This window comes from Eremomyces bilateralis, assembly GCF_010015585.1.
Source record: "Eremomyces bilateralis CBS 781.70 unplaced genomic scaffold P152scaffold_7, whole genome shotgun sequence".
Lineage (NCBI taxonomy): Eukaryota > Fungi > Ascomycota > Dothideomycetes > Eremomycetales > Eremomycetaceae > Eremomyces > Eremomyces bilateralis.
The window spans coordinates 292,256-315,004 of NW_022985073.1; the positions used below are offsets into that span (position 1 = coordinate 292,256).

The following is a 22,749-nucleotide window of genomic DNA, read 5'->3' on the forward strand; positions in this document are numbered from 1 at the left end:
GAGAAGAACAAAGATGCCTACTTATATACATGGGTGCTCGGTCGCGATCACAGCGATCACTCTGACCACCACGACTAGAGAGAGAGAGGTTCATACTCCGTACGCCGGTCAGGCCTCTCTGCGAGGCCTATGTGGGGAACCACCTAGCCTGACTAATTACATGCGTAGTGCCTTGTGGCCTCGTGCCCCCATTCTGAGTTGCCTTGACGCCTTGACGCCTTAATCAAGCATTGCATCAGCATCAGCATCTGCATTTACCATAACTTCGTGCCAATTCTCACCAAACTCACCTTCGATACGCATTCGATCCAAACGACCACGATCCCGAAGTCAATTCTCCTCCCCTTCTCCACCATGGCAAAGAAAGGCATACCCCCCTCCCCCATCTTGACTCTCCAACCATCTAACCCCTCCCAGCCAAATCCCGCACCGTCGCCGTCCGGCTCATCTCAATGGCTATGACGGGCTACTTCCGCACCTTTGTCCGACCGCGTGCTCACCGGCCGCTCAGCATGCTGAAATACGACCCAGTCGGTATGTTGTGACGGATATCCCTCGACAAAATATTCGTGGCCAGATTATAGAACAGGATGATGCTGACGGGATTGGTGTTGCAGTTAAGAAGCAGGTGCTTTTCCTCGAGCAAAAACGGAGCGGGAATAAGTAGATGGGAAGATGCGCGCGCGTGTGAGCGGGAGGTGTCTTTGGTACTGGATGTGCACGATGTACACTACTGGGTTTATTTGAGGAGTTTGGGCATCAGCGACGGCGTTATACCAGCCTCAGGCGATGGCGGGTGGGACGGCATCCCCGTGAACCCAGGTTGGGACTCTTCACTGCATCGAGTACACAGGGACGAGCATAAGAGTGAAGCGTTTAGAATATATCTGCTGAGCTAATCTATATCTCTCCGAATCATACCCTCCGAAAGCTGACTGTGTTCCATATTTCAATATCTTGTCCGTTCTGATCAGTCAACTTTGCCTTGCATTCTGTCATCGGTTCCATCCTCATACATCATTACCCATCAAGTCCACTGCCTATTCCGTGCTTCCTAACATCTGTTATTGTTGGATGCTCACATATAACCTGTCTCATCGCTATCATATTTCTGTAAGCTCGTCATTCTCGAAGTTGTACCATGGTCCGCATTGCCATGCAGTCAGCATTGACGACCGAAACCGCTCAATGACTGCTCTGCGAGAACCTCTGGGCATACTTTTGCGCTACTCAATGTTAGCAAACCCATCCATGCAATTCCTTGCCACTTACTCTTCGTCACCCTCGAAGTTCGTTTCTGTGATCCCTGCCGAGCCGGCTGCTTCCCCGTGCGAGCACTGACAAAGTCCCCTGTAAACTCAACCGACCTAGAGACACTCTCGCTCTTCATCGCGGTCTTGTGGCGCGTGTGTCCGGAGATCGGACTCTGTCCTGTCGGGACGATCTCATCATGCGCCGTGGGTTCGGCGATTTGGACACGTTTCTTTGCTGGCGGCCCAACGGCAAGCGGGGCGCCTCGCTTCGTGCCCTGTTGAATTGGCTTTACAAATTGTCGCGGACCGGGATTGAACTTCGCCTGAGTCTCCGGTCGTCGTGAGGCCACGCCGGACAATGGGCTGGAGACTGAACTAGGGGATCCGGAGAGCTGCCTCACCTTTGCTCTGGTTATGTTACCGTCTCCAAGCTGCGTTGGAGCATCTCGATGTTCTTCGGAAGGAGTAGCTGCAATCATGTCCGCACCCTGGACGAAGGAGAGTTGTTTGGCCATCTTGGTCCTGCCTTGGGGTACAAAACCCTTCGTCACTGGACTCTCTGGGACTCTGGGTGGTTGGTATGTGTCCGGTGGGGTCAGTCCAGTCTCGATAGGACTCTTTGTTGGCCGTACGTGTGCATGTGAACCTTGGGAGTATCGCTCTTGAGGATCCAGAGACACCTGGCTCAGATTCACGTACTGGTCCATCCTGCCGAGCTGTTGTCGAGGGGCACCACTCTCAGCCAAACCATCGTTTCCCATCTGGGTGATCAGATCCTCAACGAATTGGTTCTCCTTGTCGGACAGCTGAGAGTTTCGAGGTGGAGACAGCGGGTTTAACCCCGCAAAGGCTTGAGCCGGGCGCTCACCCGTTGCTTTCACAGCTTCTTGAGCCGGCTGTTGGGCGGGGGTGAAATATTGCGTCTCATAGACGATGTCATTTCCGTACATGTTCACAGCCAAAGCGTCAGGCCCGTCGATACGCTCATGGGCATCCACAAACACGTTAGGGTCCCTCAGTTGAGACTGGGCGTCCACAAACATGCTAGGGCCGCTCAGGTGAGACTGGGCATCTTTGCTTGCGGAATCTTTGCTCCGTTGGGAGTCATTCTGGACGTCTTGGCTTCCAAGATCGCTCTGCATCTGGTGACCTGCCACTTCGATTCTCTTCAACGGCTGACGTTCACCAGGATGGTGTGCGGATGGTCTCAAACCTTCACTGCCGCTCTCGAATCCGGGTGTCTCGGTGATAGAACGGATGAACGATTGGGATTCTTCTAGAGGACCGCTATCACGACGATGTGATTCAAGCAAGGCTTGTCGGCCTCTCTTCCCAAGCCGATGGAGCTTCTCAAGCTCGGAATTTGCATTGCTTGTCGGATGGTTCTGATGTCCAAACGGCGCTCTTTTACTTTCTAGCATTTTTGGATGCACGTCGGCAGCTTCTCCCTCTGGCCTCCACTTACCGCTCGGCGGCATGAACGACATGATATCTTTGATGACTCCCTCCTGTGCTTGCACGGTGCTTTGTAGTTCTTGATTCCGATTCTCGACGAACTTTTGGTTGTGTGCATTCTTTTCCTTCTCAACCTTCATTGCTTCCTGGATCTCTTCGAGATTAGCAGACTTGGCCTTCTCATCCTGAAGTTGTTGCCGAAGCAGTTTATTCTCGTCCCTGGACCCGTCCAGCTCGGCTTGGATCCTTCCGGAATCGTCATCGTGAGTTTGCTTGAGCTGGTGTATCTGGTTCTCATGCGATGCTTTCGTCTCCGCGAGAAGCCTGTTAGCGTCCTGGTTGAGTTGGTTTTTTGATGCTTCGAGTTGCTGTGTCATCTCGGTTGCTTTCTTTGCATCGTCTTGCTGTGCTTCGACTAACAAAGATTCCAAATCCCGTGATTTACTGCCCAAGTCACTGACTTGTCTGAGTAGGAGAGCATTGGCCTTTCGGATCTCCTCATTAGCCGTATTGGCTTTCTCCAACTCTTTCTCAGTGCTCTCTCGAGCATTCCTGGTCTCACCAACGAGCTGTTGCAAAATTGCGATCTTGTCGAAGGCGTCTCGATGCCCTAGAGCCTCTTGTTGACTGTTCTTAAGATCCGTTTCGAGTTGCTGAATCCGGTCACGCAGCTCATTCTCTGTCATAGCTCCTGCTGTCTCGGATGCCTCCAACTTCGTGATCTTGGACTGGAATGCCTTCGTCGCTTCTTTCATAGCCGCATTCTGTGAGCGTAGCTCAATGGTCTCCTCGTGACTACGTTGTGTCTCAAGCATTCTCGTCTTGAGATCCATAATACTCTTCTGAGCAGACTGGTCCAGGCAACCGGGGCAAGGTTTTCTATCCTCGAGCGTAGAATGAAGCTCTTGGGACAACACTTTGATGCTGAAAATTGTGAGATGGTATCCATGCTTCCATCACGACCTTTTCTTACCTCTGTGATATGCAGTTTGCATTCTCCTCTAGCTTCGCTGCATTGATGGAAGGCTGATCTCGCAGGCCATCAACAGCCTTCAAAACCGTTTCAAGTTTGCTCACAACTTCTGGAACGTCGGGAAGGGTGCGAATGTGCTGCTTGACTGCCTGCTCTAAGGCCTCTTTCATTGTCCCCGAGATCTGGTCCATCTTTTGCCACATTTCTTCTGGCTTCACCTGAGTTTCTCCCACCTGCTTGGCAAGTTCGGCGTGCATATCGTGAACCTTTCCCAAGGCACTGTATGCCCGATTCATCGCGATGAGAAAAGTGTCGGCTCTCGCTTTCCATACAGCAATATCTGATTGGACGCCGGCAAGAGACTGATCGGCTTGAGCTTTGACATTGGCCAACTCAGTGTTCAAAGATTCGACACCGCGAATTGAATCTTCGAGCTTCTGCTTAGTCTGCTGCAGCTCAGAATTCAGTGTCTCTTTTCGGTCTTCGAGGTGCTTTTCTCTGATACTAGAGCTTGTCAACTGGGATTCAAGGTCTTTGATCAAGCCTGTGCTCTCAGTAACCTTCGACTCGGCCTTAACCAAGTGTTGGTCCTTCTCCTGATGCCTGCTTCCGAGTTCATCGTGGCGCTGCAAGAGAGACTGATGACGCTCCTTCAAGGTGGCGATTTCCTGCACAAGGTTTAACTTCTCTTCCGTAATCCTCGCGATCGTTGTTTGGAATTCCTTTCGTTCATGCTCTAAAGCGTTTGACTTTTTCTTCTCATCCTGATGAATGATCCAGCCCAGAAAGTTCAGTGTGTCAGTCGTTGTACTGTGACCACTGATCTTGGGAACTGTCCGCTCTGGGGTTGGCGTGCCTGCCCGTGAGTGATTACCGTTACGGGACTTGACTACACCAACAGGATGTGCACCTTCGAGAATCAGGTTGGGAAGTTTTCCGCAGCGCACTGGTGTTGATTCGGATGGTGGAGGTTGCGTAGAGATCCGAGGGCCCGGACACTGGCCTTGTCCTGGCTGTTCTGGCATTCTCTGTTGCCTTGTCTGTGTTGAGTCCGCACTTATCTCAATGTTGCTATTGTGAGGCTGGGGCTTCGGTTTTTCGCTATGATCGACGACATTGAGACGCCCTTGCCGAGAGAATAGTCGGTTGACTTCCATTGTAGTTCCCTTCCCTACTCGTGCTTTGTTCTCGGAAGATGCGCCCTTTGCCGACCTACTCGCTTGTTCCTCCGATGATGGCCTTCTTGCTGAAGAAATTGGCCTTTCAGCGATAGATCCTGGAGCCATGTGGGGCTCAGTCTGCATGAAAGTTTCACCCCCCTGGCATAGGCGTTCGTCACGCCCGTTTGGACGCTTGATCTTCTTTCCCTCACAGTCAATGTCACTCTTTTGTCCCTGTTTCATGGCTTCCCTGTCAGACTGAGCAGGAGCGGAAGTGATCCAGGGGTTGAGATATTGTGGCTGAAAATTGTTGCGGTCGTTGAGCTTCGGCGTGTTTGGTCTAGAATGAGCCTGATCCTGAGGCTTAACTTCGCTTCTCGCCTCGCTCACTGGCTGCGGGGTTCTATCCATTCCCTCGTCTTGGGCTTCAACGCCAATGGCCGAGCCTGGTATCGCTAGACCAGATGGTACTGTCCATTGTAAGCGGGAGGTCAACCATATGGATCAATGATGACACTAACCAGGAAGACATGGATCATTTGTCGGGTTCGTAGTGAGTCGAACCGGACGGATTGAAATCCTACTTGGCGGATCGACTCGCTTGGTGAACTTGAACTCGGGGATAGCTAGGCCTGCTGAAATAGGGCGAACAGTAAGATGATGAGGAACCGCCGGTGGTGGCATGTCTGAGCTAGTGTCCTTCCCCTGAGGCAAACCGGAGGCTATGGTAGACTTCTCAAAGTTCGCTGGAGCTGCCTTCGGAGCCAACCCGGACTGCGGCAAATCGGACCCAAAGGGAAGAATGTCTGGTCCACGGTTCTCCATGGTTACGAGTTTTGACAATTATGCCATTTACACTAAACAGTAACGAGGTTGACTCGTGGTCAATGAACCAGAGGTGTACAAAGCTTGAGAAGTGAGATTTCCAGCAGTACCACGCGCAGTTAACCTGCTGTACGAAGGATGGTTCGGAAAAGGGATGAATATTGCTTGATCCTCCTCTTGACTTCTGATGATATAGTCAGGACGCTCACAAGACCATGATACCCGCTGACTGAATAAAGGGAAGCTGAAGTTGAGACGAGATTCAGAAGCGTGTGGCGAATGCAATTATTGGATCCTGTAGTAATATCGTAAGCTCCATTGCAGTCAGAGGTGGACGGTTGCCTGATTCAGATAATGGAAGTCGAACATATCGCTCCTTCCTCCTTGTGGCTCCGGAGTCATCCATACTGTGTCAGACGCCTCTGCTGCTTCAGACAATCAACACGCCAAACGAGGTCGAATCAACTGAAAATGTTTAGTCTGATTGTTTAATAAGAAAGCAAAAACGAATTAGATTAAGAGAGAAAAGGTCAAAAAAAATGGAAGTAGGAGGAGTCGAACCTTCTCCAGTGGAGTTTATCAATGGTTGAAACAATTCGCCCAAGTGTGAGGAACACTATGATGGACGGTCCATCATCATTACCTATGAGCACCAGTACTTGAGGAGGTTAGGCTTGCCAGTATATGATGATTATCTGTTTCTGTCGAACCAACTGTCTCACTTCGTTGATATCCCTATCGACCGCCATTTTCATACAATCAGATGTAACTGGGGCTGTTTGGACGCTGACCATAATGGGATTAGTCGCAACATCAAGCAAGAACCTAAACCAAGTATAATAATGACATCAAAGTCTGTGAGTATGAAACAATTCATCATATCAAGAGAGCTCAGTCCGTACAAGTGATGTGACCGGGTGGAATTGCAAACCCAAATGCGAATACAGTCTAAATGCCTACCGATATATTTATCTTATAATTTCGCTGCCTTTTGCTGGGCCCTGAGTCGCTCGTGATACTGGTCTCTCATCTGCCTCCTCAACGTCTTTCCAGACGGGGTTCGCGGTATCTGACCACCAGTAAGCAACATGACAACCACGAGAATCAGCCAAGGAACTTACCAAATCCACGATCTCAATGCCCCCATCCAGGTGTTTATGTCTGCTCAACTTCCCATTGACCCACTCATGCAACTTTCGCAAGACAGCTTCCTCCCCCTGTCTCGTCCCCTCCTCAGTCACCACCACCCACGCCCTCGGAAACAGGCTCCCATCCCCCCTCCCATTATCCACCCCCGCCACACATGCATCCCGAATCAACTTCTCCGGATGATCCAACAACGTATCCTCCACCTCCGTCGCCGCCACCTGCAGCCCCTTCACCTTGATCATCTCCTTCAACCGGTCCATATAGTGGATCCGATCCCACTCATCACGATACACCAAGTCCCCCGTCCGTAGCCACCCCGGCTCGGTGAATAGCTCCGCCGTCGCCTTCGCGTCCTGGAAGTATCCCGGCGTCACCACATGTGCGCGGGCCCACAACTCGCCCTTCTGGCCCCGCGGCACGTCTTTCAGAGTGTCCGGGTCGACGATGCGGCCCTCGACGCCTGGGAGCAGGTACCCGATCGTAGTGGGGTCGGCAGCAGGCAGGCCGAAGATCCCAGGGGCAGGAGGCGAGGCGATGGACGCGGCTTCCGATAGGCCGTACCCCGACGGGATGGGGGCCTTCTGGGGGAGTTTCTGGCCGAGGGCGTGGGAGACGTCCGGGGGGAGGTAAGCGGCGCCGGAGACGCAGGTCATGACGGAGGAGAGGTCGTATTTGTCGGTGAGGGGGGACTGGGCGATCTGGCGGACGAGAGGGGGCACAAGGGGGAGCATGGTGATTTTGTATTTTTCGATGGCTTGGAGCGCAGTTTCGAGGTCCCATCGGTGCATCATGATGTTGGTGGCCGAGTAGAGGTTGACGCGGAGGATCCAGAGGATCATGCCGTAGGAGTGGTAGGCGGGGACGACGCCGAGTAGGGTGGAATGGGTTGGGGTGACGCCGAGCTGGGGGTGGTTAGTGCGCGCCATATTGCAACGAGGATGTACTCACAAATTCCGCGGTTCGAGTGGCGCCGACCATGCCTTGCAAGGCCGTATGTATTGCGTTCCAATGCGAGATCATCATCGCCTTCGGAAGCCCCGACGTGCCTGACGACTGGAACAAGAAGCAGAGCTTCTTCCCACCCTTCCGCTTCCTCGTCGGTTCTGCCATCTTCGCGCCGCTCCGAATCAGATGCCCGACCGTCGGGAACTGTTCAACAAAGTCCGCCGTAGGATTATCCGAAAGGACAATGATCTTCTTCGGGTTCAGGACGAGTTTCGACCCGCCATTTTTACCGTCCTCACTTTGCGCAATCTTCACTGCTTCTCTCAGCACGGGCAAATGACTCTCATGAATCAGCAGGGAGGTCGCCTGCATTCGCCGCAGAATATGGAACAGCTCGTACGGCGTCGATCCAGGACTGATCCCCCCAGTGACAAGCTCGGACCGGAAGCACGCATGCACGATCACTGGATAATAGATATTGTTCCTCGAGAAGATCCCCATGATCTCTCCAGGCTCCTTATCGGTCTCCGGTGACTTGCTGAACCCCATTGGATTCGGCCCGTCATATCGGAACGCCCGTGCGAGGGAGCACACCTTATCGTAGAACTCGTACAGCGTCAGCTTCGAGCCGGTGTAGGCGTCGATAAAGAGGTCATAGTCGGCTTTCGGGAGCGGGTTTTCGGGTGGGAAGCAGAAGTCATGGATATTCAGGTCTTCCAGGATAGACGGGAACGGACCAAATGGACTCCTGAATATCGCGCCTGGTTGCGGCTTGAATTGGCCGTGAACGTCTGGGGATTTCGGGCCCATGCAACGGGGATCCGGGATGGGATCATCGATGGAAGCCATGTTGATAGGAAGACAGGACCCAGGAAGCGGAGAATGAGTGAACGAGGGGCAAGACTGATTTGAAAGGACTGAATCGGCTCTTTTTTGCAAAGAAGAATACTTTAACTCTTGAGAGGTTGGACTACATGTTTGAAATAGCATTTATCGACTCGAATGCCCCGCCTACTTACCGACAACCGTACGGCGTACACATTGCCGTGGTCCACACAGTATAATGCTCAGCAGCTTAAGCTTTTTAGCGTTCTAGGTATCCCCGTGGGGTTGCCTCCACGGGGTCTTTTACTAGTTGGTGGGGGAGAGTCGGTCCTCGGGCCGAATCGTCTCAAGAAAAACCAGGTGCTTACTATTGTGAGAGCGTCCATGGGTTAATTTTAAGGGACAGTATGGTTGCCTGCTTGAGTGATTGAATGATAGTCTGTATCGACCTTCTGGTACGTATAAAGGGTGACATTTAGGACCCTGGTGGCCTGGTTGTTCATGCTTCATGCTGATGTCGTTATTGTTGTTGGGAGAGGTTGAGATAAAGTCTGTGTTCGCGTGGAGTTGGCGGACAGGCGGAGACCGGAATGACAGGAGAAGTGGAGCGTGGACCAGCGAGCAAAACGTCAGATCACATCCTGAATAAATCCGATTTTCTGCTTGGATAAATTCAACACAGGGCTTGAACGGTGCGTTATCAATTATCATGGTAGGTCATCAACAAATATCTGGATGAATGTATGGTATCCGCCTTACCGTTCATGATTTCCTTAGTTACGACTCAATAAATACCCTCCATCCAGGATCCAACCCGAACATCCGGCCATCGTGTGGCAGTGCTGGGGTCACAGCATGGGATCGACAGTTGACCTGTGACCAGATCGATGAACATGAACTCCTGATCTGAACTCCCGCATGGCCAACTGCTGTACGCCTGTATCGCACCAAAAGGCTTTGGAAAGTGTTTTGACTAAACAACATGACCCGCAAAGTCGCGGCTTTGCTCTTGTTGTGCAAGGGGACATCGGATGGAATGAAGCCCAAAGCTATCACGACAATGCCCGGCTTCGCGGAGCATTTTAGCACGCAGTCTGTCTTGACCCGGGATCAATCCTTGCGCCGAAGCAAAAGAAGGCCTCGTGAAAGCCTGTCGATAAGTTGAATCCTCTTGCTTGGAGGAGGAACTAACAGAAGAATTTTCTGCCTTTCATGCTGCGGATTAGACATGTCCGTATCTCCAGCGGCCCAGCCTCCCACTTGCTGTCCGCCTGGCAAAACCGTGCGGGACCTCCAACGAGGCTTAGAAAATCCTCTGATATCATCGATCTTGATCCACTGGATGCCTTTGCTATCAAATAAAACTGCCCTCCAGGACAGAAATACATAAGTATCGCATGACGACGTGACAGGTTGCCGAAGACTAACGCCATACCAATCTGATTGAGACGCCCCATGTTTGCTGCGACTTTTCTACTTATTACGATAACGTGGTTACTAGATTCAGGTTGAAATAGCATAACCCTAAGAGGTGGAAACCATATTTACCTATTATAATCGAACCATTCCCTCGTTGGATATCCAGACGCGACGCATCTCAATACTCTATTTTTATTTTGGATTTTCTCCGTCACTGCGAGCATATCACATCTGGTTCAACTGTTCCTCGATGGTCGATGCCACATGGTGATTCTGTTACAAAAGTAAAGACGTTCATCACATTATGCGAAGGGACAATTCTACCTCAGGGGTGACTATCGGTGTGATCATTTGCATCGTGTGTATCATGGTGGCCCTATTAGTGTAAGTCGAAAGCAAAGCGATACGGGTCGATGTTCCAAGTAGACAGCCGTCGTGAACCAGGGATGCATAAAGTGTGCTAACAGACTGGTATAGGTTCGGGGTCCACCGCGGGAAGAGACTCCATATTACGGGCCAGGGAACGGCGCGCACACAGGAGGCGGCCGAGCGGAGGCGGATTCAAAGGTTGATGGAAGTGACAAGCGCAAAGCCGTACAGGGACATCTGTGCGGAGAGGATGGCGCAGTTGGGGGATGCATTCGAGATGAATCGGCTCTGGTATGTTGAACCGCACGGTGGACTTCAGTCAAGAAGCGGGAGCTGACTGGCGATCTGCAGTACGATTTGTCTGAAGGGTATCAGCGACCTTGCGTACGTCCGTGGGTTGCAATGCCAACATACGTTCCATCAGTTCTGCCTAGATCGGTGGTATTCGACGTCGAACGATTTCTGTCCGCTCTGCCACCACCCGATCATTCCTCAGAGCGAGGAAGAAGACATCGTTGGGGGCCAAATCACCTCTACGCGCCCAGCGCAGGTCGAAGCTCCGCCGAGATATGAGGATATAGACAGTACAACACCGGCACAACCACAGCCATCAAATGGAGCAACGGGAGCAAGGTGACATGGGGTATTGTGCCGGTTGGGATATGGCGTGAGAATGTCATGAATGACAACGCAGAGATGAGACGAATGTAGATACCTATCCGTAGTAGGCAACTCTAAGCCTTGATACCCCTCAAGTTCGACTCAACATGAAGGGATTAGCATGAACGTGCGTCGCTGCCTGGAGGTGTTTGACGCTGGTGTCGCGAGGTGGGACAGAAACGGGCTATGTTACGGGTAGCAACAGCGACACGGTCGGTACGGCCCTCAACGTATTCAGTTGATTGGATCGAGGAGATCGGGGGCTGGTTGAGATGAGTATCTCCAGTCAAGATCATGCACTGAAGAAATCATGCATCTATCTTAATTCTTCTTTCGTGACAATAATGGATCAAGATGTCAATGACGCTAGTATTAATTAAGTTAGCGTATAACACTCAGGATCGATAAGTGGGAATCCGGGGTTAAGCCGATTGGAGAACCTAACTAAACACTGTAACTATGGAGATCATTCAGCAGAGAGCTCGATCAGGAAGAGCTGAGAGATAACAGTGACTATGCTGCTTGCTATGATGAAGTGCATATGGAAAGCGTTTGGCAGGTGGAAAATTGATCGTAAAGATAGCGAAATAAGGAGAGTCTTGTGAGCAGCAGCTCTTGTGACCGGATGGAATAGAAACAGCTTCTGGAGGACCCGACCCTGGCCCGCCCTGTTATCGAATTCCCTGTCACATTTCCTAGTCAATCGCTAGTCAATGACCAGTCACGCATGACGCTCCATCCAACCCATGGCCCAGAGCTCCAACTGAAGCCTCACCCAAGCCCTCGACCTTCAACCTCTCAACTCAACTCATCTGCTTCGTCTGCCTAATCCTAGGACATTCTGCCTGGCCTGATCATCTCCTATCTTCTATCTCGTCCCCTTGCTGCTTACCCTTCGATACCCTCATACAACATGCATCCCGCTACTACAAGATGACCGACCGCACGAGGATCGGGATCGGAAGTCCCGAAGCATACCATACATCTTTGGGCGAAAGCGGCAGTGAGAGCGGCTCTTCATTAAGTATAGATGAGAGGCAAGCTGCTCAGCTCAGAGCTACCCAGAAGTTGAACCAGGTCATCCAGGCATGTGCTCATCCATCATAGGGAAGACATGGCACTAACTGATGATAGCAATTCTACTTTAAAGGTTCTCTGACCATCATAGCCTCTCGAACAACTCTTCCTCACGCCTACAACAAGAATGGCGACCTCAAACAAAACAAATGGGTAGGTGTAGCCTTGGTGGCGGAGGACCGACTTCGCAACAAAGCCTGTTCAAACGCTGACCATCGGCAGTTCAACCTCGTTGTGGATGATACAGACGAGTTCCAAGACGACGTCAGACAATGGAAAACTTGCAATGTCGCCGAATCCAAACCCCCGCCTCTAGTCATAGAGGTGTATCTTGACCTCGCTGAACTTACACCGAATCAAACCTTGGTGGTTCTAGACGATCAAGGAAAACGATGGGATGTTGCATCCTCGCTCAACCCTCCGATACGATCCGGCTCGACCAAGACGGAAAGAACCACAACCGTCACTTTGGAACGATGGCAGATTGAGCTGGGTCCGATATCATCAGGGTATTCGCCCGAGGGCGGTGATCCTCTGCCGAACACGTACAAGAAGGGCGTCGTCCTGTTTCGGTCACTCTACATGATAGCTCGCTCCAACGCTGTCTGGAAGTTATACCGTCGTATTGCGAGACAAGCGGCCAACCATCCAAACTTGAAGCTACGGTATCGCATTCTCGAGGCTAGCCCGCGATCGGCACTGAAATATAGCACCGTTGACGTTGGTCTATACCCATCGCAGGAAGCCGTCACAGAGAAGTATACGTTCACACCGACACACTCGCCCGCTGGAGACCTGTGCATCTCCGTCATTCATCGAAAGAATTGCGATTTCCGCGTCGATGATTCAGAAGCGCTCTTAAGTTCCCAGTTCATGGGCATGGATGATCAATACTTTCGTCCAACCCTGTCTCCACGAGCAGCCGAAGCCATCCCTGGGTCATTACCCAACAAACCAAACTATACTCCCGAAGTCGGTGACCCTGGCACGGCGTATGGGAGTTTATCGACTTTCCACCAACCTGGACCTGCCCTTGGTGCCAGTCCGCTGTCGACATTGCGGACTGCGAAGGACTTTGGGACCACGCCGGAATCACACAAAGATATGCCGAGACACCGATTCTCTACCTCGCGACCATCGGCCCGTGCTGATGGACGACGACCATCCGTTTCATTTCCAGCCTTTAAGGCAGGCTCATTGGCTTCCTCTCCAGCGTCTAATCCGCCTGTGGCGCCGTCGCCTGGAAGCTCCCTGGGGCGAGGCGCTGGCCAACATCTACATCACCGGAGTAGAGGATCGATAACGACTCTCCCACAACAGGTGCTAAGGACTCCTGGTATCCCAAATGAGACCGCCATCGCATCATCCCCATCCGCATCGAGCTCACCAAAGCCAGCGCCGATTAATCGATACAGTAGCAGCTTCGGCCATCGACGCAGTCGCTTTTCATCGGGCGGCGGAAGCAAAATCGATGAAGACAATACGAGCAGCGGCAAAGGTTCTCTCGCGTCATCTGCGCAACCCGGCTCCGGGGTGCTCAATGAAGGCGAAGCTAGCTCCAGTAGCGTGCAAACCGATGACGACAACATCAAAGACTTCATCCGGCTGCTGCAGGATAAGAAAGAGCTTGACTCCTTCCAGAAAAACAACGATGCAACGCGGCAAGCGTCTACGCAACGCGCAACCGCGGTCCTATCGCGCTTCCAGAAGGTGAAAGAATCCAACGCCGCCCTCTCCGAGAGCATGGCCACGTCCCTCCTTCTCCACCGCTCCTCGTCCTCCTCATCCCGCCAACTTGCCAACGTCCCTCAAATCGCCGGGACCTCTATCTCCACCGCCTCATCCCCCGGCAAGCCCGTCAGCCCCCACACCCCGCATACCCCCTCCGTCCCCTCCCGCCTCTCCGTCGACGACGGAATCTCCTACCCCCAGACCGTCATCCACCGCTCCCAATCCCGCGGCCGCTCCAACCGCAACCACCCCGGCCCCTCCTCCCCCTCACACCCCCATCCCCACCCCCACCCCGCCACCCCTCACCACCCCTCCTCCTCCAGCGCTCAAACCTCCACCGGCACCCGCACCGACGCCATCGACATCCCCACCTCCCCCCCAGTCTGGCCCTTCGCCCGCCGCTCCTCCTCCGCCAACCCCAACCAACCCCCCCGTCGCGAGCGCCCCGTCCTCGACGACGACCCCGACCTCCCCTATGGCCTCCGCAGCGCCAGCGTGCCCGCCGACGACGCCGGCGCCGACCCGGCCCTCCGCGAGCTCAGCCTCAGCGAACTGCACCAGCTACAGGAAGGCGGGGCGGACGGCGGCGGTGACGGGGTGGAGGGGGACATCGGCGCGGATGGCGCCGACGCCGACGACGTGGGCACGCTGGCGACCAAGCGGCGCGGGACGCCCGGAGCGTCGGCGCTACGGTCGCGGAGCGAGCTGAATTTGCAGGCGCGCGGGGACGAGCCGGAGGAAGGGCCGGCGTCGGGGATGGACGGGGTGCGCGGGCGGATGAGCCCTGGGTTTCGGACGAGTAGTGGGACGCGGTTGGCGCGGGATGTTGGGGGATATCGGCGGGGGTCGCCGGCGAGTTTGTCGAGCGGATCGCGGGGGGACGGGACGGTGGGGGGAGGGCGGAGTCGGTATGCGTTTCCGAATCGGGGGAGTTTTGCAGATGAGGAGGAGTTGTTGTTTAATATGAGTGAGTTGGGGGCGGGGGCGGGGAGTCGGCGGAGTTTGGAGAGTGGGGATTCGAGGAGGGGAGGACAGGGGAGAGGGGGTGGGTGGAGGTAGAGGTAAAGGGGCGAGAGAAATGTTCGCTGCATGGTGTCGGTGTGAACTCTTTTTTTGGTTGTTTGTTCTTGGGATAGATTAGGCCTCGGTGCTCCCTGGAGCGGCGTTTTGGGAATGGATCCCTCTGGTGTTTCGGGCGTCGAGGGTTATCCTGCCAGATTGGACACATACACATGGTCATCTCACCAGTGTGGATACCAAATGTTTGACGGGAGGCTAGAAGCGGTCTGTGGTTTTGAGGGAGGAATTGGAGACGAACATGTTATGGTATCTGATGGAGATTGGAACGGGTGTCTATAGACTAGAGAACGCATAGGGAATTCGAACGCAAGTTGGCGCAGATTGGATTTTTGGACCTTGTTATCTACCAGGGATCATACAGTGCACCGTTGAGAAACTATTTTTATATACATGATTGACCAAACCAAGCCTTCATGGCACGCATGTCTACCTCTATTTCTTCGGCTCCTCCTTCGGTGGCTCAGGTTGAGGCGTCGGTAGTTTGAACTGTAGGAATCATGTCAGTCATTTGTTGGTGATAAAACAATCATATACGCACCTGATCCGGCGTCCGGTCATCACCCGGCCCCACCGGCTCCCACACGCTGCTCCCGTCGGTAAAGTTCCGGAACGCCTGGGTCATCTCCAACGGCTCGACGACGATGCGCTTCTTCTCCTCATCGTACCGGATCTCAGTATACCCGGTCATGGGGAAATCCTTCCGCAGCGGATGGCCATCGAAGCCGTAATCGGTCATGATGCGCCGCAAGTCCGGGTGGTCGGTGAAGAAGACACCGTAGAGATCGTAGACCTCGCGCTCGAACCAGTTGGCGCCATCGTACAGGCCGCAGAGGGAGGGGACCGGGGTGGCTTCGTCGGCGTAGGCCTTGACGCGGATGCGGCTGTTGTGGCGGACGGAGAGGAGGTTGTAGACGACTTCGAAGCGGTGGTTGCGGGAGGGGTAGTCGGCGGCGGTGACGTCGGTGAGTTGAGTGAATTCGGCGGCGGTGTGCAGTTTGAGGAAGGAGACGACAGGGATCACACCGGTGGGAGGAATATAGATAGTCAATTCGTCTTTCCAGACGGAGAATCTGCGCATGTGTTAGTGAATGATATTGCGGTTGGTGATAAGAGCTCGGTGAGGGGAGATTCACTGTTGGATGTATTTCGGTAAACACGACATCAAGTACTGCCCGTATTTATGCAATTGCTCCGCCTTCTCCGTGTATTTATCGACCGGATTCACAATCGGTGCCTTGAGCGGTCCTACTGGAGGTCGTTGTGCGTGCTGGTGATAATCCGATTAGCATTCCTTCTCCCACAACACTCCCACGGATTGAAAACACTACGCTCTCCGTTCCTACCTTCATATTCGGCGGTTCCTCTCCCACCACATCTTTTCTCCTCACGCAGCTGGACGAGAGATTCCTCGCGACCATCAACGAGCACACGGGGCGCCCTGCAACGGACCGACGAGACAGCACCCGTCCCGGGGCCAATCGAAGCGCCATGATGAACGGTGGTCAACAGCCGCCAGACAAGGCTAGATATCGCGGATGTCGGGCAGGTAGGAACCACAACCGGTCCAAGAAGCGGGCAATGAAGGAAGCAGGGTCGGCATCCAAGTTGGAGGTGATAGACGAGGTGAGTTCTACGAGTTCTTGATTGATGTTCCTATCCTTCCAGCATGATGGCAGCGCCTCCTATTTGGGAATAGCGCGGCGTGACCTTGACCGCTATAGTCACGTGGCTCAGCTTGAGCTGGCAACTGCGTAGTGGCCCCTGCCCAATCTTCTTCTTCTGCTTCTTCAGTCGATGTTTCGCCGCCAGCCCTCACTCATTGCTTTTACGTCTTCACCATCACCACCACTCTTCCACCTCCACCTCCACGTTCGCGTCCACTTCGTTCAATAATTCCTCTTTCTCCATTCTCTCTTCCCCTCCAGCCTCCCCTCCCTCTTCTTCGTCACGTCCCACTACCCGCGTCAGACCTCTGGATGCCTTGTCATACCCCCTCTCAATCCTGATTTCACCGTCCCTTGCACATGCATCATCCAGCGCATCGGCGTCCAGCATCTTTCTTCCCCCCTTTCTTCTCGATATCGACCTCTTTCTCACGAGCATCACACTCTAGGGAGTCGTCTTCACACCCCAACAGCACACATACCCACCGGTCCACATGTCTCGGTCCCAGCATGACCAGTTCATCGACGATGAAGAGGAGGAGACGTGTCCGCTCTGCGTCGAGGAATTCGATCTTTCCGACAAGAACTTCAAACCGTGCCCATGCGGCTATCAGGTACGTCGGCGCCCGAAATTTCGGAAAATTGGGGATTCTGACGATCCGTGATATAGGTTTGCCAGTTCTGCTACAACAATATCAAAAATGCTGTGAACGGGCTGTGTCCGGCATGTCGACGACCCTATGACGACAACAGAATCGAATGGAAGTCTATCAGTCCTGAAGAGTACGTATTACTTAGATTTTCTAGGTCTAATGGTCTTACTGATCATTTTCTAGGCTAGCAAGCTACAAGGCCGACCAAGCTCAACAAGCCAAGCGCAAGGCAGCCGCCCGACAAAAGGAAGCGCAGAAGAAAGAAGCAGAGTCGCTCAGTCGTAAACACCTTGCCGGCCTTCGCGTGGTCCAGAAGAACCTGGTCTACGTCACGGGCATGACGCCAAACACACGCGAAGCACGTTTACTGGACATCTTGCGAAGTAACGATTACTTTGGGCAGTACGGCGAAATCGTCAAAATTGTGGTCAGCAAACCCAAGGAGACAATCGGTCCACATGCCAATTCCGTTGGCGTTTACGTTACCTACAAGCGGAAGGAAGATGCGGCCAAATGCATCGCAAGTGTCAATGGCTCACGGAACGGTGACAGGGTGCTGAAGTAAGTTTGGTTGATGTGGCGATTGCTTCCATCCGCTTACATTTTCTCAGAGCACAGTACGGAACGACAAAGTACTGCTCCGCATATCTGCGCAACGAAACCTGCTCGAACCGAAATTGCATGTTTTTGCATGAGGCGGGCGACGAAAACGAAACCTTCTCAAGAAAGGATATGTCCTCCATGAACGCAGCCCACAACCTCCCCGAACAAGAAGACGCTCCCGACCATCCGTCCGTTCCTCAACCGGTTCAGCCACACATTGAACATCGCGAATACCTCATGGGTCATGGGGAAGGCACTTCGGATGGCCCTGCACTTCCATCCACGGCGAGCTGGGCGGACAAGAATCAACAAGGTCGACGTGCCAGCCGCACCACGACGAGCAGTGGTGTCAGTCCAATGGCAACGGCCTCGGTCCCTGCGTCAAAGCCTACCGAGACAGAACCTGCTCCATCAGAGTCGCATGAGGGACGCTCAAACTCTCCAGAAACCGTCGACACCACTACGCATCCTCCACCAAAAGCAAAGCGTCTGGGTAAGACGCCCCAACAACTCGAGAGGGCGGCATACATGAAGCTGGCGAAGAAAGTTTGCGATGACCTCCTGTTCCACTTCATGCCACCGCCTTACTATACTCAAGAAGATGTGGAGGTCCTTAAATGCATGCCACCCATGTGGGATTCGATGGCCGGTATGCGACGCCGTGTTCTGAAAGAGAAGCTGATGCAGGAACGGGCCGAACGCGACCGACAGCAAACCGAAACAGACGCCCAGCAGCCGCGGATCGACCGTATTCCCGAGGAGTCAGCAGAAGCCGGAAGCTTACAGCTTGGAGGAGAACCTGAAGATCGATCGGACCTTGCAAATCAAGGGGCCGTTCAACCTCCACAAGGCCCACTCGAGTCTATTGGACTCGGTTCCGGAGCATTTAACGATGATTTCGGGAATCTGAACCTGGGACGGGGACTTACACCTCAACAACAGCAGGAATTGCTCTTGCAGCAGTTCAAGTCCGGTTCACCCCAACCTCCCGGTTTCCAAACTTCTGGCCAGACGAATCTACATGCGGGTACCATGCCAGGTCATTCCCGAACCACCTCTCGATTCTCCTTTGCGAACGATACCTCCACTGCCACGACATCGGTTAAGCCTGTTGCCAATCCCAAGCTGATGAGCCAACAAGCCAGTATGATGCCACAGGGAGGGCATTTCAACACCCTCTCTCAGCAACAACAACTTGGTGGACCGCAATTCTTCCCAACTACCCAAGGCCCTCCTCCGGGCTTGAAGGCTACAGGTACTCCTCCAGTCAGCGGCGGTGGAATGTTCGGCCAAGGTCACGGCTTCGCCAGTACCCTTGGAGGGTACGGCAGCAACATCAGCAGTCGAAACACGAATGATGAGATGATGCGCGAGCTACTTCGAAACCAACAGCGCGGCAACGCTGGTGGTAGCGGCATGCCGGATGCCGTAAAGCGTGAGTCTATGTTTCCATCATTCCTTCATCAACACCCACACCCACCGGCCTCAACCGCAACCCCTGTCCCCAATGCGCCTGGGCTCATCAGCCTTCCGTACGGATCGCAGCCGCCTGGTGCTGGTGGTAGCTTCCAGGAAGCCGTCGGTCCTCAGAAGAAGAGAAAGGGGAAAAAGCACAGGCATGCTAACACTTCCTCCTCTGGTGGGGGTGGTGGTGTAGTCGATGTTGCAGACCCAAGTATTTTGCAGGCGAGGCTCCACCACGGCGCGGCCGGCGGCGGCGCTGGCTCAGGCAGCATCCATACAGGACAGGGAGTTTACGGGCAAGGCTCAGGTGGGTTCCCCTCCATGTATAACGGTGCATATGGACGGTGGTAGTCCAATTTCAACAACGATCTGGGTCTTGCGTTCATCATAAATACCCCTCTTTTCACTCTGGGAGGATGGGCACAACGTGTATCATGATTTTTTTTCCTTTTTTTCACCTTTTCCAAGGGAACGATGGTTCTCGCCATTTCCTTCGCTTAACTCATTTCCCCCTTCCTATGCACGCGGCGTCCAGGACGGGCTCGAGCGAAATCATCGGGCAACATTCAGGCAACATGCCGATTGTCGACGGGCAAAACCTATGGCGTTTGTTCACGGGAATACTTCTCACTTTTCTTTTTCAAAACGGACGATTCACGCGGGTTGCTAGGGATGGATTCCAGTCATGCACACGCACCCAGTTTCCGTCCTTCTGCTTCTGTCGACTGCAACCGCTGAGTGCTCACGGGCGGTGCATGTATCGCTATGCTCTTGATCGGGTCGCGCGTCGCACGCTCTCACTCGTCGAACTTCGTCCATTCATGTACGTAACTTGGCCCCCTTCGAAATTGAAACGCAAAACCTAAGCTAAGGGGGCCCATTAGTAACGCTAGAAATAGATTCTGGTGTTTCTTTTCTTTCAGACTCCTGTATTCTTTGTGACGAAGATCGACGAGCGAGCGCTGTGACCGACCTGAATTGAGAGGATGACGAGACCCAGTCCCGAGCTCGTGGATACCACCCGACGTGCACCGTACCCTTTTCCATCCCACACGTCGCTTATTGTAGATTTAGTACCTTAGGAGCCGCCATCGCTGACCACATCGCAGTCATCTCAGATCCATTCTACGTCGATCCGTCACTCCCAAGTCAAACCCCACACGACAGCTTTTCCGCCGACTTCCCTCCACTTGAACCTGGCCGTCGTGCCACACCCACTATTCCTCCTGGATTCGAGGCGGACGCAACGTCTCGTGCCACATCTCGTGCCGGGTCTCGCACTGCATCGATATCTGGATCAGTTGTTGGCGCTTCTCGACCCGCAAGCTCTTCCATTGTGCCTGCCGTCCCGGTACTTCCTTCACGAATTGGGACGATTAGTCGGCCGGGGACTCCGAGTCGGCCCGGAACGCCTTTGCGATTGGTGTCGGTTGCGAAGCGAGGCCAAGTTGATGAATCTCCTTCCAAGGAAGGTGCTCAGAAAGGGCATAGTAAAGAAGTGTTGTCAAAACACAAGGGCAAGGAGAACATACCTAGCGCAAAGCCTTCTAAAACGGACGTTTCTACCGATGCCGAGGTACTTCCTGCTACTCCAGTAAAGAATGAAGGTGTCCCACGAAAGGGAAAGGCGGGCAAAACTGCATCGCCTTCCTTGGGAGCGGAAGCAACTCCAGAACGCAAGCGGACCACCGATGGCGGGAAGGCCGAGTCCAAGCAGGATGTGTCGAAGCGACAGCACCTGGGAAAGCTTGACATCTCTGCCGCGATAAAACCCGCGATGCCCGACTTCCAAGGCCAAACCGGGTCGGGTGCCGACTCACCGGCGTCTACTCACGCGGGTGAAGTTCCCAAATCCTGGGCAACCAAGTCTGCATCCAATTCGCGGCCAGCCACTCCAGCGAGTACGGCAGCCACGGAATCGCCCATCAAACGTGTCATCCAGCCGCGGACGATTCGAGTTCTGCCAACTCCGAAGGCAGAGACACCACCACCTCTAGCCGCAGGACTGGCGGCCGTTCCTTCTTCCTTGGCGTCCGTCGTCGGTAAGCTGCCGTCTCGTCAGCCCAGTCTCACGTCCACCAATCCTCCCGGCACTCCCATCAGCGATCTGATATCGGAGAACGCCTCGGTGACGTCGCAATCGCTCTCTCGGACCGCATCTCCCGCGCCCGGCGAGAAGCTCGGTGCCGTGGCGCCGAAAAAGACGAAATCGGCGCTCGCGAAGGAGAAGAAAGAGCGGGCAAGGAAAATCGAGGAGGAGGCGATGGTGGCGAAAACGGTTGCGGACGAGCCGGTGCACGAGGCGATTATTGGGAGGAAGAAGAAGACGAGGAAACCGACATCTCTCCTGACCAAGGCAACACCGACTCAGTCCACTTCCAAAGGAGGCGAGGTTGCTCAGAGGCCTGAGGATTCGACTGCAGAAGCAGGAAAAGTGGGTACCAAGCAGAGAGGGGCTACGAAGGGACGGACGGAGGAGAATGAGCAAACCGGTGCAAAATCCGGAGCGCTCTCACTTCCAGAGCGGTTCAAGCGGATGCAAGAGGAGCTTGGCATTCCAGCGAAAGAGATGCTTTTCTTCAAGACGAGCACTGGAATTTCCATCCCCAAAGGCGACATCACCGCAGCCGACTTCGAGGTACTCAATGAGGTCGTTCCACCTCGGGAAGCCGGTAAATCCGGCGTCGTCCGCACTAACGGTAAAGACGGCCGGGTCTGGTCCCGCAAGATGATCACTCAAACAGGGGTGCACATCGCCTCCCTCACCGAGGATGAAGAGAACAAATACCTCGCCCTCGAACGCGAGCTCGACAAAGCCGCGCGCTCTCTCAACGGCGTCCAACACAAATGGGTCCCGAAAGCCAAGAGCGCCGAAGTGAAAGCGACCCTCGCCCAGCTCGAGAAGCACCTCTCCGGCCAGCTCGAGAACCTCCAGAAGAGCATCGAGGAACAAACCGCCTCTACCTCCTCGTCCGCAAAGGTTCGCCACGACCAGAAACACGGCGGCAAACATAATCATGCCGTCGACGAGGTCGACTCCTATCTCGACGGCTTCATCGTCCCCTCCTCCAGCTCCAGTATGACGAAGCTCGACTCCGACACCTACAAGGCGGCGAGCAAGGTCGCGACGGGCCTGATGGGCACGCTGAGCACGGCGCTGTCCGCGGCGCAGACGGCGCTGGAGGTGAGCGGGCTGTCAGGCGAGGGCAACTGCCCACCAGCGGCGATGGCGAAGTTGGACGAAATCGAGGCGGCGTTGGCATCCAGTCGGAAGGAGACGGAAGCGCTGGAGAAGAAGTTGCTGGCGTTGATTAAGAAGAATCGGAAGGCGGCGCAGGTCTGAGGAGTTTCAGACATCCTGCACATATGCAGGCCGAATGGGTTATTATGGTTTTGGGGTGGTTCGCTGTCGGTTCAGGCACGGTATGATAAGCACGACATGCA

At 54.0% G+C, this 22,749-nt stretch overlaps 7 protein-coding genes across 7 annotated transcripts; 4 read left to right on the forward strand and 3 right to left on the reverse strand.

The window, feature by feature from the left end:
- Nucleotides 1–72: 72 nt before the first annotated feature.
- Nucleotides 73–679, forward strand: P152DRAFT_457578 (39S ribosomal protein-like protein L33). The gene is made up of 3 exons (XM_033679258.1): nt 73–367; nt 418–534; nt 618–679. The coding sequence occupies exons 1-3, from the start codon at nt 355–357 to the stop codon at nt 665–667; spliced, it is 180 nt and encodes a 59-aa protein (XP_033534846.1). The 5' UTR covers nt 73–354; the 3' UTR covers nt 668–679.
- A 5,960-nt stretch (nt 680–6,639) lies between these two features.
- Nucleotides 6,640–8,570, reverse strand: P152DRAFT_465877 (4-coumarate-CoA ligase 2; the record flags this gene model as incomplete). Its single annotated transcript, XM_033680663.1, has 3 exons — nt 6,640–6,735; nt 6,788–7,717; nt 7,764–8,570. 3 exons carry the CDS (start codon nt 8,568–8,570, stop codon nt 6,640–6,642), a joined length of 1,833 nt encoding a protein of 610 aa, XP_033534847.1.
- Nucleotides 8,571–10,312: 1,742 nt separating this feature from the next.
- P152DRAFT_457580 (uncharacterized protein) lies at nt 10,313–10,835 on the reverse strand. Its single transcript, XM_033679259.1, has 2 exons — nt 10,788–10,835; nt 10,313–10,734 (listed from the first exon to the last, which is right to left on the reverse strand). Exons 1-2 carry the CDS (start codon nt 10,792–10,794, stop codon nt 10,514–10,516), a joined length of 228 nt encoding a protein of 75 aa, XP_033534848.1. The 5' UTR covers nt 10,795–10,835; the 3' UTR covers nt 10,313–10,513.
- Nucleotides 10,836–11,817: 982 nt separating this feature from the next.
- Nucleotides 11,818–14,016, forward strand: P152DRAFT_415000 (uncharacterized protein; the record flags this gene model as incomplete). Its single annotated transcript, XM_033677041.1, has 3 exons — nt 11,818–12,119; nt 12,168–12,263; nt 12,333–14,016. Coding segments are annotated over exons 1-3 (1,932 nt in total), but the record flags the coding sequence as incomplete, so codon positions are not given.
- A 1,203-nt stretch (nt 14,017–15,219) lies between these two features.
- On the reverse strand, nt 15,220–16,526 carry P152DRAFT_457582 (uncharacterized protein). The gene is made up of 4 exons (XM_033679260.1): nt 16,265–16,526; nt 16,055–16,188; nt 15,460–15,991; nt 15,220–15,407 (listed from the first exon to the last, which is right to left on the reverse strand). Exons 1-4 carry the CDS (start codon nt 16,409–16,411, stop codon nt 15,354–15,356), a joined length of 867 nt encoding a protein of 288 aa, XP_033534850.1. The 5' UTR covers nt 16,412–16,526; the 3' UTR covers nt 15,220–15,353.
- Nucleotides 16,527–17,079: 553 nt separating this feature from the next.
- P152DRAFT_465880 (uncharacterized protein) lies at nt 17,080–19,656 on the forward strand (the record flags this gene model as incomplete). The annotated part of the gene is made up of 4 exons (XM_033680664.1): nt 17,080–17,199; nt 17,256–17,368; nt 17,422–17,799; nt 17,850–19,656. The coding sequence occupies 4 exons, from the start codon at nt 17,080–17,082 to the stop codon at nt 19,654–19,656; spliced, it is 2,418 nt and encodes an 805-aa protein (XP_033534851.1).
- A 414-nt stretch (nt 19,657–20,070) lies between these two features.
- Nucleotides 20,071–22,442, forward strand: P152DRAFT_448548 (uncharacterized protein; the record flags this gene model as incomplete). The annotated part of the gene is made up of 3 exons (XM_033678064.1): nt 20,071–20,128; nt 20,415–22,275; nt 22,415–22,442. 3 exons carry the CDS (start codon nt 20,071–20,073, stop codon nt 22,440–22,442), a joined length of 1,947 nt encoding a protein of 648 aa, XP_033534852.1.
- Between the last annotated feature and the right edge of the window lie 307 nt (nt 22,443–22,749).